Source organism: Rhincodon typus, chromosome 11, assembly GCF_021869965.1.
Source record: "Rhincodon typus isolate 14 chromosome 11, sRhiTyp1.1, whole genome shotgun sequence".
Lineage (NCBI taxonomy): Eukaryota > Metazoa > Chordata > Chondrichthyes > Orectolobiformes > Rhincodontidae > Rhincodon > Rhincodon typus.
In genome coordinates, this window is record NC_063342.1 from 62,110,285 (window position 1) to 62,127,316 (window position 17,032).

Consider the following 17,032-nt stretch of genomic DNA (forward strand, 5'->3'; position numbering starts at 1 on the left):
CTCTCTGTCCCTCTCTCTCTGTCCCTCTCGCGCTCTCTGTCCCTCTCGCGCTCTCTGTCCCTCTCTCTCTGTCCCTCTCTCTCTTTCTGTCTCCCCGTCTCTCTCTGCCTCTCCCTCTCTGACTCACACATGGTCTCTGCCCCTCTCCCTGTGTCCCCCTCGCCCTCTCCCACCCTCTCTATCTTCTCCAATGCCCCCCTCCCCGTGTCTGTTTGTCTCTCTCTTTGTGTCTCTGTCCCAGTCTGCCTGTGTGTGTGTCCCTGTCTGTCTCTCTCTGACCCTGACTCTCTGTACACCACCACCGCTCCCCCCCCCCCCCCCCCGATGTCTGCCTGCCTGCCTGTCTGTCTGTCTGTCTCGCCCCGCCCTCTCCCCTTGTCCCTGCTCATGCCCACGGCTCTACCTTTGTGTGAACCATATTGTCCATCCTTGCCTCTGGTATACTTCCAATGCAACATCTTTCCTATAGACAGATGACCACAATATTCTGTTTGGCAATCCTGGTCCTGCCTGTTCTCCCACAATGCCAGCAATTGACAACCCCATTTGATGCCAAATAAAATACAAATTGCTTTTTTGGGGCCTCCATGGAACCTGATCCTCCATATTTTTAGCCACATCTTTCAAATCTTAATAATCTCTGTGTGAAGAAATTCCTGCTCATTTGCCCCTTTATTTCTTTTCCTAGTTAGATTAGGTCAATAACTTATGGTTATTGACCCAGTGCCAAAGTCTTTCCCAACTTGCTCTGTCAAAGCCCCTCATAACTTGAATATCTCTATTTGGTTTCTCTTTAACCTTTTTCTGCACCTCGGCAAATAATCCCAATTTATCCACATATCGAACAAATACACCCCCATCCCATTTCCGAAAAACCTTCTCTGTAACCTTTCCAGAGCCTCAGCATCCTTGTTAAAGTGTGGTGCCCAGAACTGAACACAATCCTCTAGCTGAACTAAACATATATTTGCAAATATTTAGTGTAATCAGCTTGACTTTGTGTTTGTTGCCCTAAGTTACTAAGTCAAGAACAATTTCTTAACTGCGCTACCAGCTACCCCTTCCACTTTATAAGGATTGTTAAGAATGCAGCAACTTTCCCACCTAGAAGTACACAAACAGTGGGAACATTGGAACACTTCCACTTGCAAGTCGTTCTCTAAGCCACTCACAATCCCGGTTAGGAAATATATCGCTGTTCTTTTATTATCACTGGGTTGACCACCTCCGTAACAGCATTTTGGGTGCCCTTACATCACATGGATCACTGTGGTTGAGAAGGCTCACCACTACTTTCTGAAGGGCAGTTAGAGAAATGCAATGCATGTTGGCAGCCCAGCACTGCTTTAATGCCTCAAAACCACTAACCCTACCTCAAAATAATACAATTTGGATTATATTGTGTCTCCATATTGTTTTATCCCAAGTGCAAAGTACATGTTTAAAAAAAAAACACATGACAGCCTATGTAAACCTGGCAGTCCAAAAACGAGGTCTCATTTCAGAAATAGTCCACCAAAATTAATAATCAGTTTTAGCCCACACATGCAGAGTGAGTACATGATGATGGCTGCTATGTATTGGGGTGTCGTATTTGGCTCAGAAACTGTGCTCATTGACACAAGGATTAATTGTACTGCAAAACAAGATGAGACTGTCTTTACGTACTGCCCTATTAATAATTTTCCATGTAGAGTAGCTGATGTGTTATAAAAATGGCACAAGTGGTAACCTGATCCATGTGGCAGAATCCATTGAATTCACTCCTGACCTTTCCTCTATAATGGACTAATGAATACCCAGAGACTAATTAGCAGGAAGCTGTAGCTTCACTTTAAATACATTGCTTAAGATCAGAGCACATGAACATTTCCAAGAGATTATCAGTGCTGAACAAAGGTTAGTGAAAGGCAACATTTATATCTTTCACTAAAAATGTTAATTAATATTGTGGTTTACAGGCCGTCATAATGTTTGTTTCATTGTACTCCCTATGTTTTGTAGATAAATAGCATTAAAATTGTTATCATACCAGCTAAAGTTATTACAGGACAAGTCAGAAACCAGACTGAAATCTGGCTTGATAGATTTTGTTTGTTTTAATGAGGTGGCCTTTCGTAGAAACATATTAAATAGGCATAGGAGTAAGTCATTTGGCCTTTTTGAGTCTGCCCTGCCACTCAGTATGATCATCCAGCTCAGTAGGCTGATCCTGCTTTCTCCCCATACTCTTTGACCCCTTTAGCCCTAAGAACATGTCTAACTCTTTGAAAATATTCAATGTTTTGGCCTCATCCACTTCTGTGGCAGTGAATTCCAGAGGCTCACCACTGTCAGGTTGAGGAAATTATTCATCACTTCAGTCCTAAATGGCCTATCCCATCTCCTTAGATTGTGACCCCCGGTTCTGGACTTCCTGGTCATCTGAAATTTCCTTCCTGTGTTCACCTATTACAATCCTGTTTGAATTTTATAGGTTTCTCTGAGATTTTCCTATTCTTCTGAACTCCAGTGAATATAGTCCTAACTGATATCTCTCTACATACATCAGTCCTGCTATCCTGGGAATCAGTCTGGTATTCCTTTTATTGCATTCCCTCCATAGCCAGAACATTCTTCATCAGATAAGGAAACCAAAACTGCGCACACTACTCCAGGTCTGGTTGCCCGGGCCTTGTACAATTGCAGAAAGACATTCCTGCTCCTGGACTTGAATCCTCTTGTTATGAAGGCTAATACGTTATTTGCCTTCGTCACCGCCTGTAGCACCTGCATGCTTACTTTCAGTGACTGATCTACAAGGGCTCAGAGATCTCATTGCATCTCCCCTTTCCCAATTTGTTGCCATTCACATAAAAATCCTGCCTTCCTATTTTTGTTTTGGTGAAACAACAAATGCACACTGCTGCAGAATTGGTTTTATAAATAAAATAGAAGTTTATTATGTAAATGAAGATAAAACAGAATAACCCAAACTATTTAAATATAACATAAGTTTAGAGTTTGAAATGCACAGTAAAATACAATCCCATTAAACCCTTTTCTAATATTCACATCAGAGAGAATTCTGTTTTCTATCATGTAACTGGTGCTTCAGTTCTTGGGCTCAAGAATCTGAAACTATCTTCAAAACATTTTTGGACAACTGAGCTTAGATCTTCTCAGTTTCAGATAACTCCTTCAGGGTTTTAACCAAACACTGGAACTTTTGATCTGACCTCCTTAGGCTGAGGAGACCTATTTCTTAACAGTTCTAAGGTTTCTTTAGGATAAGCTGTTTTATGTGTATAGTTTCATCTACAGCATCTGCAAACTGAAATCAAAAATCTTTCTTCAAGCTATGTGTGTTTCCCTGTAGTCAAAAATATCCTTCTGGCTCCTTTCAACTAAAGCCTGATGTACAGCACTGTTTATTTTGATGGTTCTAAAAACTTTCCCAATGTAGACAACTTCTATTAGCCTCCTATTATACCTCTTACACGTCTTAACAAGCAATAGTTTCAGAAAGTCTTAAGTTCATCATTAAACACTTCTACATATACAGAGACCAAATCCCACATGTCACTAGTTCAAAGCCCAAAATTAAAATAAATGATATTAAAATACATATAAATCACATTGAGTCACAGCATAATTTGCTGAAATTATGGAAGTTATTTGGAAGTTATCAATCCAACATTTGGGCACGATTAAAAACTGCTGTTTGATTAAGAAAATATGGTTATCGGAAGCTTTTTTTCTTTTTGATGGATCCTGATTTCATAATGTATTGACAGATGTATGATACAATAAAATGAAAATAGAAGTGCTGGAAATGCTCAGAAGATTTGGCAGCATCTGATTTCTACTGTGCTGCCCCAATGAGCAGTAAACGCCAGTAAGTGACCTTGTGTGAAAGTTAAATGGGAGCTGTCCTTATTCAGGAGAAAGGGGGCTACAGTCAAACAGAGGATACCCCACAGTCAGTCAAGGAGTTTGTTTGCTTCCAGTCAGGTTTGTGATCTTTTGTCAAGATGGGAAAAGTGAGAAATGCAAAATGTTTGTTTTAGCAATTGAATGTTGGGAGATGGTGAAAAAGAGTAAAAGGGAAGATCTCTGATCAGGCAGCGGGCATGAGAACTTGACCCAAAGGGTTCACAGTGTAAGGCCAAAGCAAGTGGTAATAGGGACAGAGAAGTTTATAGAAGAGGTAGGAATGTCAAGATGTGTATATAGTTCACGTCCCAGAGGAAAAAGGAAGCAAAGGAGAAAGCAGGCAACTTGCCAGCAAACTTCAGAAGTAAAGGTTACAGCCTGTTCTAAAGCTTTGATAGCGTTGTTGATCCAAAATCTGATAGGGAATTTTGAACCATTCCTGTATCACAACATTGAGAATGAAGCATAAGGATTTTACAACCATCATGTAAGCTTCCAAAATGAAAGATATTTTTGATCATTTCTAAATATCTGTAATTGGCGTAATACATATAGTTGAATCAACTGAAACAGCATTCTGTTTGCTCATAATTGCCTTTAATTGTGAAAGGTTAATGACTCACAGTGATTACATTGAATAGGTGCAAGGAGATCGTTCTAGCTCTAGGCAAGCTCAGAGAGTCAGGAATCCTCGAGGAACAGTGAGAAGGTAGTGTGTTTAAGCAAGGTACAATGCAAGAAGCTTCACCTTATTTTATACAACTATGCAAACATATCCTATTAAATTTGTTGGAACTGTTGCTCTGTAAGTTCACTCACTGCGGAACAAAATGACATCACATTTGAAGAGATTGAAGAAGTACGTGTGGAGGACAGGGGACTATCAGACTTGAATCACAAGGGGTAGTATTATTAACAGTCCTGCATCATACTTTTGTAAAAACAGGTTTAGGGAAATATGAGAGATCTCCTCCACAATAAGGTGCTCAGGCTAATTCAAAGTGAGAAATTGGACCCCAAGATGGTATCTATGGCAAATTAGAGTTTTTAATGCTCCTAATTTTAAAACTAGTCCTACTGCAAGATGTGCAGGTTCGGTGGATTGACCGTGCTAAATTTCCCATAGTGTCCAGGGATGTGCAGGCTAGGTGGATAAGCCGTGGGAAATGCAGGGTTACAGGGATAGGGTAGTGGGGTGGGCCTGGTGCAGTGCTCTTCAGAGGGTTGATGTGGACTTGATGGACTTCTATGATTCTATATCCCTTGGCCTGATATCTCAGTAGCATCCCAAGCGACCTACCTGTAATCTCAGGACTGTTTGCACTTGACCTGCGGGACTGCCCATGGCCCAATTCCCAGACTGGAAGGACATGGATCCTCATTCTGGTGTGATCTAGTGCCTGACTGACCATAGTCAACACCCTGGACTGGAAGCAGAACAAATCCCTTGACTGCAGTCCCCTTTCTCCTGAATAAGGACTGCTCCCATTTGACTTTCACACAAGGCCACCTACTGGTGTTATATCTCATTGGGGTGGCACAGTAGAAATTGAACCCCACTATTCCTGAAGCTATCACAGAATTCCCCAATTTACCTTTCTTTTAAACTCAAGTTGAAAGAAAGCACAAAGCAGGTTTCTATACTTAGCAAGATTGCTATTTATTACGAGTAAATAGATTCCAACTGCAGGGAAATATTCATGACCCGTGGACATATAACACAACTGGTTAAAACTTGAAAACTTTTATAAAATGCTTATTGTTCCAGAAATTTTCATGTGGTGTGCCTTGGTAAGGTGCATAGTGCTGTGAGATTCTCAGGAGCAGTGCTGCGTTTTGATTCCACATAAGCGCCAAGATTTCTCATCTGCAAACGTGCAGAATTTCAACTGAGCAACTGGGCCTGCGCAGTAAAAGTGCGAGCCATTGAAATGGCCTGCCTGCCTGGACAAAATCCATGCTAACATGGAAATGTAATGTGAATATTTTTGGAATTTCCTTTTTTTTTGCCCATTCCACTTTTCCTAAGTCTTTGATTCTTAGAAGAAGTGGATACGTTCCTTGCAAAAAGAGGCGATACATCTGCTAATTCAGTCGATGAAAGGTCTAAATCCAAAGGATAAAAAGCAAGAGACAGGATAATGAGAGGTATCTGGCCTTTGGATTTTAAGGATGGGTGGTGCTGCTTACCTTTTACCTGAATGTATCCTCTGCAGAGAAAAGGTGGCAAACATTGCGATGGCACCAAGTAAATTAAGACACCATTTACGGACAAGACACCCATCTCTTGCAAACAAACGCATTCCGTATTTTGATCGCTTGAGAGAACAAAGCATCAAGCAGACCCAACATCTGATACAGTGTGTGTGGGTATCGGGTAAGGAGGCTAGTTACCTGGAGATGGGGTTTCTAGCAAAATCTAAGAAGTTCCATACCATAGCTCAAACCTGAATCTTACCTGCATGGAAAAAAACAGTGTAGGTGTGACAACAGGAGCTGATGCTGCAAAAGAAATTGAAAAAAATTCCACTCTAATAATACAGTTAAACAGCAGATTGATGACATATCACCTAATATCGAGTAAGAGCTGCAAGACAAGTTAGCTACTGGTGGGAAGTTTGCTCTGCAGATTGACAAACCCACTGATCGAAGTGGACACTGCCAGGTATTGGCAAACATTTGCTCTACTGAGGGGATTCAGGAGAATTGTTTCTTTTGTAAGGAGCTACTGAATCATGGGACTGATGAAGAAATATTTCAGATACCTACTTAAGTGAAAGCAAACTTAATTGGAGCATGTGTTGGAGCCGCTGCACTGATCGAGCAGCCTCCATGTTGGGGAAGCCAAAGGATTTGTCAGTAAGGTGAAAGAGCAAAGTCCTGACATTTGGAACTCATTGCATCCTCTATGATCTTCAGCTGGGATCATAACAGTAGCTTAAATAAAACATAATTTTGGTATTTATATCCATAGTTCATCTATAATTTTTAGCATAACAAGGTAAAATGCAGTTCCCTGGTGTGGGAGGAGTGTCATTTCTTGTATGAGGGAATGAGCCTGGAAGGATGAGTGTTGAAGACTGTATTAAGGTTTACTCTGTATATTGTTGAAGAATAGCTGAATATCTTAGGTCTTCACTCTACAAGACTCTATATCCACATGTCTCTCAGTCATAGCACAGTCCAACCAGTCCCAAGCCAAGCATAATTCCAAACTGAAGCAGTCCCACCTGTCTCCTCCTGCCCCATACCCCTCCAAACCTTTCCTATTCATGTATCCATCCAAATGTCTATTACAGTATATCATGCACCCCCATCCACCACTTCCTCAGGTTCATAATACACACAAACCACTCTCCATTTTAAAAAAAAATTGCCTCGTCATTTTTAAATTTTTCTCCTCTCACCTTAAAAATGCACTCCTTAATCTTGAAATTCCCCATTTTAGGGAAAAGACAACTACCATCAACTCTATCTATACCTCTCATCATTTTATAAACCTCTTTAAGGTCACCTCTCAACCTCCTACACTCCAGTGAAAAATGTTCCAGCCTATCCAGCCTCTCCTTATAACTCAAACCTTCCATACCCAGCAACATCGTGGTAAATCTCTTCTGAACCCTCCCCAGCTTAATATCCTTCTTATAACTGGGTGACCAGAACTCTTAGTAACAATGTCTAACTTACTGATGTAACTTGTACCTGATTGCTATCATGCACTGGACTACATCTTGTTAAAGACAACAGCCTTTTCATTAACTCACTAGTGGTTTTTCTCTACCATTGTAAACCTTAAACCCAGTTCAAGAATGAGGACATTGACAAACAAGTCGCAATAGAAACAGCAGCATTGTTTATGAGAGGGCGGTGTTGGTTTTAGGAAGTAACAGACAGAGGATGGGGTAGCGTTATAGGGGTTTCAGTATAAGAGGTGGATGACAAGATTGTCTGATTCAAAAATAATATTAGAATGGTGACTTCCTCTTCCTCTATCAAACTCTTCACAGACATTGTAGAAATATTATGGGTGGCTGTCTCATTTGGATCGATCTTAAAGCTCGACTGAGCTTAGAATGCAACTCTTGAGCAGCATATTGTTGGATTGGGGCCCCGTACTTTGGTTCTGGGCAGTGACCTTAATTGCCTTTGCATGATATACTGTAAGCAGCTGCAGATGGTGTAAGAGAAACAGACTGGTGGCACACATAACTGACCAAAAATTATTATAGGTTCCAAAAAAAAGGAACTAGACATTTCTTTTCCACAGTTGATACGGTGGTTTGTTCAAAATGCAGCAGGGAAATATTGGGGACAAGTGGCTTAAATGGATGAAAGTTATTCTTCTTCTTGAACTTGATATAGTGGAACTACACAGCATGTGTTAATATATTAATGACTGGGCTGATGGCCCAAAACCAAACTGCATATTTATCTCTAGTTTCACAACAGATACACATGATTGACATCAAGTCTGAAATGTTGAAGTAACAGTGGAATTGTTTAAGACAGTGCACAAGCTGGGAGGATAGCCACACAGGAGTTCTGGGAAACATTGTTAGTCGAAGGCCCAGTAGATGAAGGTGATATATAAATCTATGAGTTGTCTTGCAGCTGCAAATAGGAATTTTCCCAATTGTTCCAGGAACAGCATCCAGCTGCATATAAAATCCACCATTCTCTAACTTCATAATATTTGGTTTTCACTAAAGATATAAACAAAACTGTTGGTAAATTGCTACACTCTTCTGCTTGTTGGTTAATAGCACCATCACCAGCATGGAGTTTTCACTTTTAATTTTTAAATTAATTTGTGTCGACCGTATGAATTTCACTGGCAACTTCAGGGAATTTGAGACCGATGAGGACTGAAAACAATGCATCTCCCCACAAGCCATTATCCCCTAGTTACTATTTACATTATTTATATGTTTACACCTACACCACCCAAAAAAATTACCAGGATAAACGTTGGGTGTTGAGGTTGTTGAGGATCTGTTCCTTCCAGACACATTATTTGAGGACTTTTGTTCTTTCTTCGGTCATTATCAATAGTGTGGTCCCAAGTTCCTCCTGAGGATCAGTGTATTGAGGTCATCTGGTTGTTGGCATCTTTAACATCAACACCAATGTACCTGTGTTCCTTCTACCTAAAATAGCACAAAATGCTCAGAGGAAGTTAGAAGAGTGCAAATTCTGTGCAGTGCTAAAATTGGTGCAGAAATCACAAGGAAAGGGAAAATATTACAAAAAGTCAGGCTTTCCATTTTGTGCAAAAACATAAAATGTAGATTTTCTCCATTTTAAAGCATTGCAGTGATATTTAAGTGTTTAAAGATGATTTTATAGGAAAATTCAGATAGTTCTGAAACAATCAGAAGTTTGTGACTTGGAAAGAAATTAAGGAAAATTCCTGAAAAGTAATACTAGAGAAAATTTGAAAATCTTCATAAAGACACTTCAGGATATAGCTTCATTAGCAAATTATCTTCGTTGTCCAGTAATTAAAAGAAGTTGCAATATGTGGTTAAATTTATGATTCACCAAAGATGACTGAAATATCTAACGCAATTAACCTGATTACAAAAAATATCGAAATCCTAATCAGTGAAATCTGTTACGTGTACAAAGAATTAAGAACATTTCCTGCAACAACTTTTACATATTTCATTAAATAGCAGAAACAACAGCACTTAAATAAAGCAGCAATGGAGAAACGTATTACAAAGCACATTTAAAATCCCATCCTTCAAACATGATATTGAATTGGACGTATAGAAGAGATAATATAAAATTGCTTCAGAAGAACAAGTGAGCACATTTCTCCATTCTGTAAGCATGATTGCAACTGGCGTTTTAAAACAAGACAAACTATAAGAAGAGGCAGTTACCTGTGTGTATTTGGACCACTGTGCACCTTCGTGTGAGAGCATTCGACAATTACTTTACATCAAGTAGCAATTAGAAAACAAAAGGGATCAAGATTTAACGAAAGATTACAGCTTCCAAGAGAATCTTTAGGCAGCTTTGTTAATGATCTTTACACATTCTTCAAAACAAAATTGTCAGAAATTCTGATACCCCTGTCTCTCAGAAATGTTACAATTAAGGGCGAATACTACATTGGAAAGAATTAGAATTAGGTTTATTGTCACATGTACTCGAGTGAGTACAGTGAAAAGTGTGTAAGTTGCCACTTACGGTGCTATCTTAGGTACAAAGGTCCTTGGGTACAGCTTCTTCAGTTGCAGTTCTTAGATAAACAGAGAAGTAAAAAATAGCCTGGGATTGCAAATTTTAGGAACAAATTATAAAATGCAGAAAAGACAATGTTCAGTATAACAGGCATCCAACAGTCCATACTGGCAGCTAGCTTCCCAACCGGGCTGGGCCTTGACTCTCGACCATGCTAAGCTTCACCTCCGGTTTCACGAGGTCGGGAGATTGCTCTAGAAGTCCACACTGAGGCCATTCCAGGCCTAAAGGACTCCACACTGGCCTGAGAGACTGCCACGCTGGGCCAGCAGGCCTCCACGCCCAGGCCACTACAACAGGCCAAGAGGATGCCTCTTCAAGGTCCGAGCACAGGCCACAAAGTCAGAGGGCAGGAGTTCGAGGCCGAGAACAAAAGAAAAGGAACAGATGGAGTGGGTGAGCTCCAGCTGAAGCATCCTACTCTGCTGCCGTCTTGGATCTAGGAAAGAGTTATCCAAATGATAACTCTTCATGATAAATGATGAGAAGTGAAATCTGAAAACAGCACAGAGGAAGTTAGGATCAGAAACCTAGACTAGCAGTCACAATATTGTTGACATACAACTTATAATTGGCTGAACAGCCTGCTGTCCTTAACTTGTCTTGTGACCGGGCCTGTACCAGTCTTAGTCTGAAACTGTTCTGAGGAGTTTCCACGTGTGTGGAACAACTGGGGAAAATTGCCCACAGTCACATACTTTGATTGTAGCATGGTATGATCAACATCTGGCACAACGTTGCATAAAACATCCCAGTCTTTCTACAATCACGTTATAAATGTACATGAAAAGGAAATTGAGGATTCAGTTTTAATTTCTGGGTTGTGCTTTCTTGCAAAATTTTGTCCTCTGCAAATTTCTTCGTTCCTTCTCATTGTCTGCACTTTAAGTCAAATGACCAGTAGGCAACTTTAATCTTACTTTTGGCTCTACCTTCACCTCCAGGGGTTTAACCCCTACCCTGTGTTCATTGCACTGGCTTGAACAGTTTCTGTTTATCATATCAGACCACGCTATGCAGTGTTATTCCTGATCTGTCCTGACTGACAGAGTAATTGCCAACCCAACTGAAGTATTTATCCTAACTGTTCCTCCTGGAATCTTTTTCAGTCTCTCTGTCTGTCTGTCTCTTGCTCTCTCTCCATGTCTCAAGTTTGTTTTTTCTCAATTTTCTCCACTGTTGTTTTTGGGGAACTAGCCCAGATTAGAATGCAGTTGGAAGAGTTGCAAGCACACGTATGGTTATTCTCCTGCGTGGGGCTTTTTGTTACATCTCTTAAGGTCTGGATCATTTGTGATCCCACCTGAATTATGTCAGAAGTTTCTGACAGAGATCACACTGAGTAGCAGTCACGCTGATGCTGTACTCTCATCAACGCCCTTGTTAAAGTCAACAGAGTGCAAACCAAACACAGTGGCTCTGACAGAATAGAGATTGTGCTACTGGGCTACTAATCCGCAGGCCTGGACTAATAATCCAGTGGAACGTGAGCTCCAGTATCAGCAAAGAAGTTTGGTGTTTAAATTCAAATTTAAAGCAAATTGGAGACTAAAAAGCTGAGACCAGGAAAAGTGACCATGAAGCCACTTGACTGCAATAAGAAGTCAACTGTTTATTTAATATCTTGGAGGGAAAGAGACCTGCCAACATTGCTCATTCTGATTGATCTGTGACAGCCCCACAGTGGCACTGTTTGTTGTTAATTGTCCTGCCCTTCAAGTCACTTGGATATAACAAAGGAAAGAAGGCCAACTGCCAAATTTCTCAAGGAACGGATAATAAATGGCATCCTTGCCAGCAGCCCCTAAACCCAGAGAATTCATATATAAATACAAAACACATTGAAAAATGCATTGTAATTTTATAATAAATTACTAAAAGTATTTTATTTATTGTTAAGTGTGGTGTATTGAAGGGTATTTTTCCAGCTATTACTGGATAATACTTCAGGCTGTAGTATGTGTTAATTAATCCTTGACCCTGCTCTTGTTTTACAGACATTGCTGTGGTGGACATGAGTGATGTGTTCCGGCAGCCAACTCTGTTTTACCATCTAGGTATACGAGAAAGCTTTGGCATGACAAACAGTGTCATTCTCTACCACAACACTGACCTGGAGACTGCTCAATCACTCAAGGTTACTCACAATCATGTTTTTTTTTCATACTTTCTGACTTATTTATTTCTGATCTATTTTCATTGTCGGGTACGTTTGGCTTTTGTATGTATTGATCAGCCATCTCAAATTAAAGCCCTGTTACTTTCTTTTTCCTTTGAAGTTCATCTTCAAAATGAATTTTATCTTTCAATAACCAGGAATCAGGCTTCTGTAAAGACCCTGGTTCTATAATTTTGACCAATGTGTAAGATTTTGGAGCTAACGGTACTGTCCGTGATTGTAACCACTTGTAAATAATGTGGAATGATATAATTATCTAATACTGATAGCTGAACTGCTCAGCTTGGTTTATAATTAATCTGCCAAGTGGGCCCTTGTCAGAAACTTGCTGATGTCTGTGTAGACTACATTAGCTACACTACCTTCATCAATTCTCCTTGTTATTTACTCAAAAAATTCAAATTAGTCAGACATAATCTTCCCATGCTGACTATCCTTGATTACCCCTTTCTTTCTCAGTGACGGTTTATCCTGTCTTTCAGAATTCATTCCGATAGTCTGTCCATTACTGAGGTTTGACAAACTAGGCTGTAATCATTTGTTCTGTCTCTCCTTCTCCTTTTACAAAAGGAGCAGTATTAACAATCTGCCAATCCTCCAGCAATACACTTGCATCCAGTGAAGATAGGAAAATAATGGTCATTATTTCCTTCCTTTTTTTTTCATTTTTGGCTTATTTTTAACAGCATGAAATGCATTTTATGTGGTCTTATTGGTCTATCCTCTTTCAAGTATGCTAATCCCATTCATATTTCCTCTCTCCCCATGCATATCACATCTAATGTACCAAACTTCTCTTTAACTACCATATCCGCATTATCCCTCTCGTTTTGTGAAGAATAGGGTTGAATCTTAAATTCAAATGTGTATGATTCTTCAATATATACATATCAGTGTATAATAACTTGTTTCCAGACTTACAAGTGTACTAAATTGATCAGCAAGACAAGCCTGCCCTAAACAATGATGATCAGTTTCAACAGGTAAACACTTTCCCTTGGCTCTGTCTACTTTGCTACACCCATTCGCAGTCATGTGATCACCTAGGAGAACCATAATAAACAAACAGCCTGAAAGGTAAATATACTCTTCAAAGATCTTCCCTGATTCCCTCAGATCACCAATATCCATCTGGACAATCACGCGGACCATGGAATTTGTTAAGACTTCTTTAATTCTGGGCCAGGATACAACTGGGACAGGAACAGGTGTTGTCTTTGAAAAGAAAGAGTAGTTAGACAGAGCCAGGATTCACCGTTAAAATCTAAGGTTTGATTATCTACTTACACACACTTCCACTTCTTCACAAGATTGTAACATGTACTTGATCAAAAGTTGGTTAAAAATCCAAATCAGTACTTTTTGTATTTGGGTTACAATTACCATCAGTGCTATGCTTTCAAGAAGATAATAAATCAAAGTGCAAATCATGATCTCCAAACATAGACAACGATATAGAATTGCAAAGAATCCAACAATGAATTAATTTTTTTTGTCACCTCAAAGAAAAATGTCTGATTGGAGATGCACGTTCGATTAGTTTTTGAATTTTCTGCTATCCTTTTGAGTTGCCATACGTCTCTGGGTCCTAGCAGGGGTGTTATGCACCTTGTCCAATTATCAAAAGTAAGAACATTTGGGAAATGGTTACATCTGGTAGCGAATCCATAACTACATTTTGTACTCCCTTTGAAATCGAATTTCACAGTCTCCATGTCTTTTACCTTTAACAGCAAAATTACTTTAATACTATTGTTACGTGATGTCTCTTCACTGTATTGATAGCTTACCTGACAATTTTAACCGGATTGCTAAAATTGCTCAACTGGTTCACAACCTTCTTTTGGGGCAATAAACCCACCATTTGTAAAAGTGCCTGTTTTCAGTGTGCCTCCATTCCCACCTGTGTCTCTAAAATATCTTCTGAAATGGCCAAGAAAGCCTCTCAGTTGCTTTCTGACAGCTGCAATGACATTTTTTTATGTTGCATCAAATGTCCTTTCCCTTGTTTGCACCTGAGAGGATGTTAAAGATTGACTGCTTGAGGTATGTGCTGGAAGAATTGCTATCTGTCTTCATGTGACACGCCATTACTTATCATGACACTGGAATGGTAAGGGAGAGGAGAGAAGATAAGTGCTGGCAAGGAATGTATGATCATCAGCTTCTGGCACTTAGCGTGAGAGAGAGAGAGATACACACACCAGTAAATATAAAGTTGTTTTACAGTTTCCAAAACACAAACGCAGTGACCACACAAAGATAACGTGTAGATGGTGGGAAATAGTAACCAGTATAAAGAATGTGCTTGAAAAGATAGTTTGCAGTCAAATCTGATCTTGTCTAAATAGTGATAATCAGGATGTAAGATAGTTGTACGTAAATCTGTCGAGGATCTTAGTCAGGTGTTAACCATGACTCAGTAGCCCATAAGACATAGTTGCAGAAATTAGGCCATTCAGCCCATTGAATCTGCCCTGCTATTCAATCATGGCTGATAAGTTTGTCAGCTCCATTCCCCTGCTTTCTCCCTGTAACTTTTAATCCCTTTGACAAGCAAGAACCTATCTATCTCTTTGTTGAATGTACTCAATGACCTGGCCTCCACAGCCTTCTGTGGCAATGAATACCATAGATTCACCACACACTCGCTGAAGAAGTTTCTCCTCATCTCCGTTGTACATGGTCTTCCCTTTACTCTAAGGCTATGCCCTCAGGTCCTAGTCTGTTCTGCCAATGGAAGCATCTTCCCAACATCCACTCTGTCCAGGCTGTTCAGTATTCTGTAGGTTTCAATTAGATCCCCCCTCATCCTTCTAAACTCCATCGAGTATAGACCCAGGGTCCTCAAACGTTTCTCATATGTTAAGCCTTTCATTCCTAGGATCATTCTCATGAACCTCCTTTGGATCCACACCGGGGCCAGTACATCCTTCCTAAGGTATGGTGCCCAAAATTACTCTCAGTACGCTAAGTGTGGTCTGACCAGAGCTTTATATGGCCTCAGAAGTAAATCCCTGCTTTTATACTCTAGTCCTCTCATGATAAATGCCAACATTGTATTTGCCTTCCTAACTACTGACTCAACCTGCAAGTTTGCCTTAAGAGAAATCTGGACTAGGACTCCCAAGTCCCTTTGCACTTCAGATTTCCAAATTTTCTCCCCATTTAGAAAAAGGTCTGTGCCTCTATTCTTCCTACCAAAGTGCATGACCTCACACTTTTCCACGTGGTATTCCATCTGCCACTTCTTTACCTACTTTACTAACCTGTCTACATCTTTCTTCAGCTTCACTGTCTCCTCAATACTTAGCTAGAATGCCTCACTACCTTCATCTAGATCATTAATGTACAAAGTGAAAAGTTGTGGTCCCAAGACTGACCCTTGTGGAACGCCACTAGTCACCAGCTGCCATCCTGAAAAGGACCCTTTTATCCCCACTCTCTGCTTTCTGCCAGTGAGCCAATTGTCTATCCATACTATTACCTTGCCTGTAACACCATGGGCCCTTATCTTACTCAGCAGCCTCCTGTGCAGTACCTTATTAAAGGCATTCTTGAAGTCCAGGTCGATAACATCCATTGGATCTCCTTGGTCTAATCTGCTCATTACCTCCTCAAAGAATTCTACCAGATTTGTCAGGCATGACCTCCCCTTAATGAAACCATGCTGACTTTGCCCTGTTTTACCATACACTTCCAAGTATTCAGAAATCTCATCCTTCACAATGGACTCTAACATCTTACGTATGACTGAGATTAGGCTAATCAGCCTGTAATTTCCTGACTTTTGCCTTACTCCTTTCTTAAATGGTGGGGGTTGGGGGTGTTACATTAGTGATTTTCCAGTCCTCTGAGACACTCTCTGACTTCAGTGATTCCTGAAAGATCACTACTAACGCCTCCAGTATCTATTCAGCTATCTCCTTCAGGACTCAGGTGTGTAGCCCATCTGGTCCAGGTGATTTATCCATCTTCAGACCTTTCAGTTTTTCCAGCACCTTCTCCTTGGTGATGGCCACCATATTTACCTCTGTCCCCTGATTCATTTGAATTTTGGGGATATTGCTCATGTCTTCCACTGTGAAGACTGGCGCAAAGTACTTATTCAGTTACTCCACCATTTTTTTTTTGTCCCCCATTGCTACTTCTCCAGTGTCATTTTCCAGCAGCCCAATGTCCAACTTTTGCCTCTCTCTTGCCCTTTATATATCGAAAGAAACTTTTGCAATTTTTTTCTATTATTGGCTAGCTTACCCTCATTTAATCTTCTCCATCCTTCTTACTTTTTTGTTGTCCTCTGTTCATCTTCTCAATCCTCTGGCTTCCACTGCCTTTGCCACATTAAATGCTTTCTCTTTCGCTTTAATGCTGTCCCTGATTTCCTTTGTCAGCCACAGTATGTCTCAACTGTGGCTCAATTGGTAGAATATAAGGCTCTGAGTGAGAAAACTGCAGTTTAGGACCAACTTTAGGTTTTGAGCATGAGAAACTGACTCTTTAATGTAGGTTGGAGAGAATGCTGCAGAGTTGGAACTGCCTTCTTTCAGAGGAAACATTAATCAGAGGTTTTGTCTGCGTGTAAAGGTGGCTATAAAAGATACCACAAAACTATCCCGAAGATGAGCAAGGGAGTTCTCTGTAGTGACAAGAACAAAGTTGCTGGAAAAGCTCAGCAGGTCTGGC

The 17,032-nt window shown here is 40.3% G+C and overlaps 1 protein-coding gene across 1 annotated transcript in view; it reads left to right on the forward strand.

Annotated features, from left to right (window-relative positions):
* Positions 1 to 17,032, forward strand: part of map3k15 (mitogen-activated protein kinase kinase kinase 15) — a 127,550-nt gene that overhangs the window by 21,973 nt on the left and 88,545 nt on the right. The window contains exon 2 of the mRNA XM_048602720.1: positions 12,165 to 12,304. Within this exon, the coding sequence (XP_048458677.1) occupies positions 12,165 to 12,304 (140 nt within the window). The remainder of the gene's footprint in view (positions 1 to 12,164; positions 12,305 to 17,032) is intronic.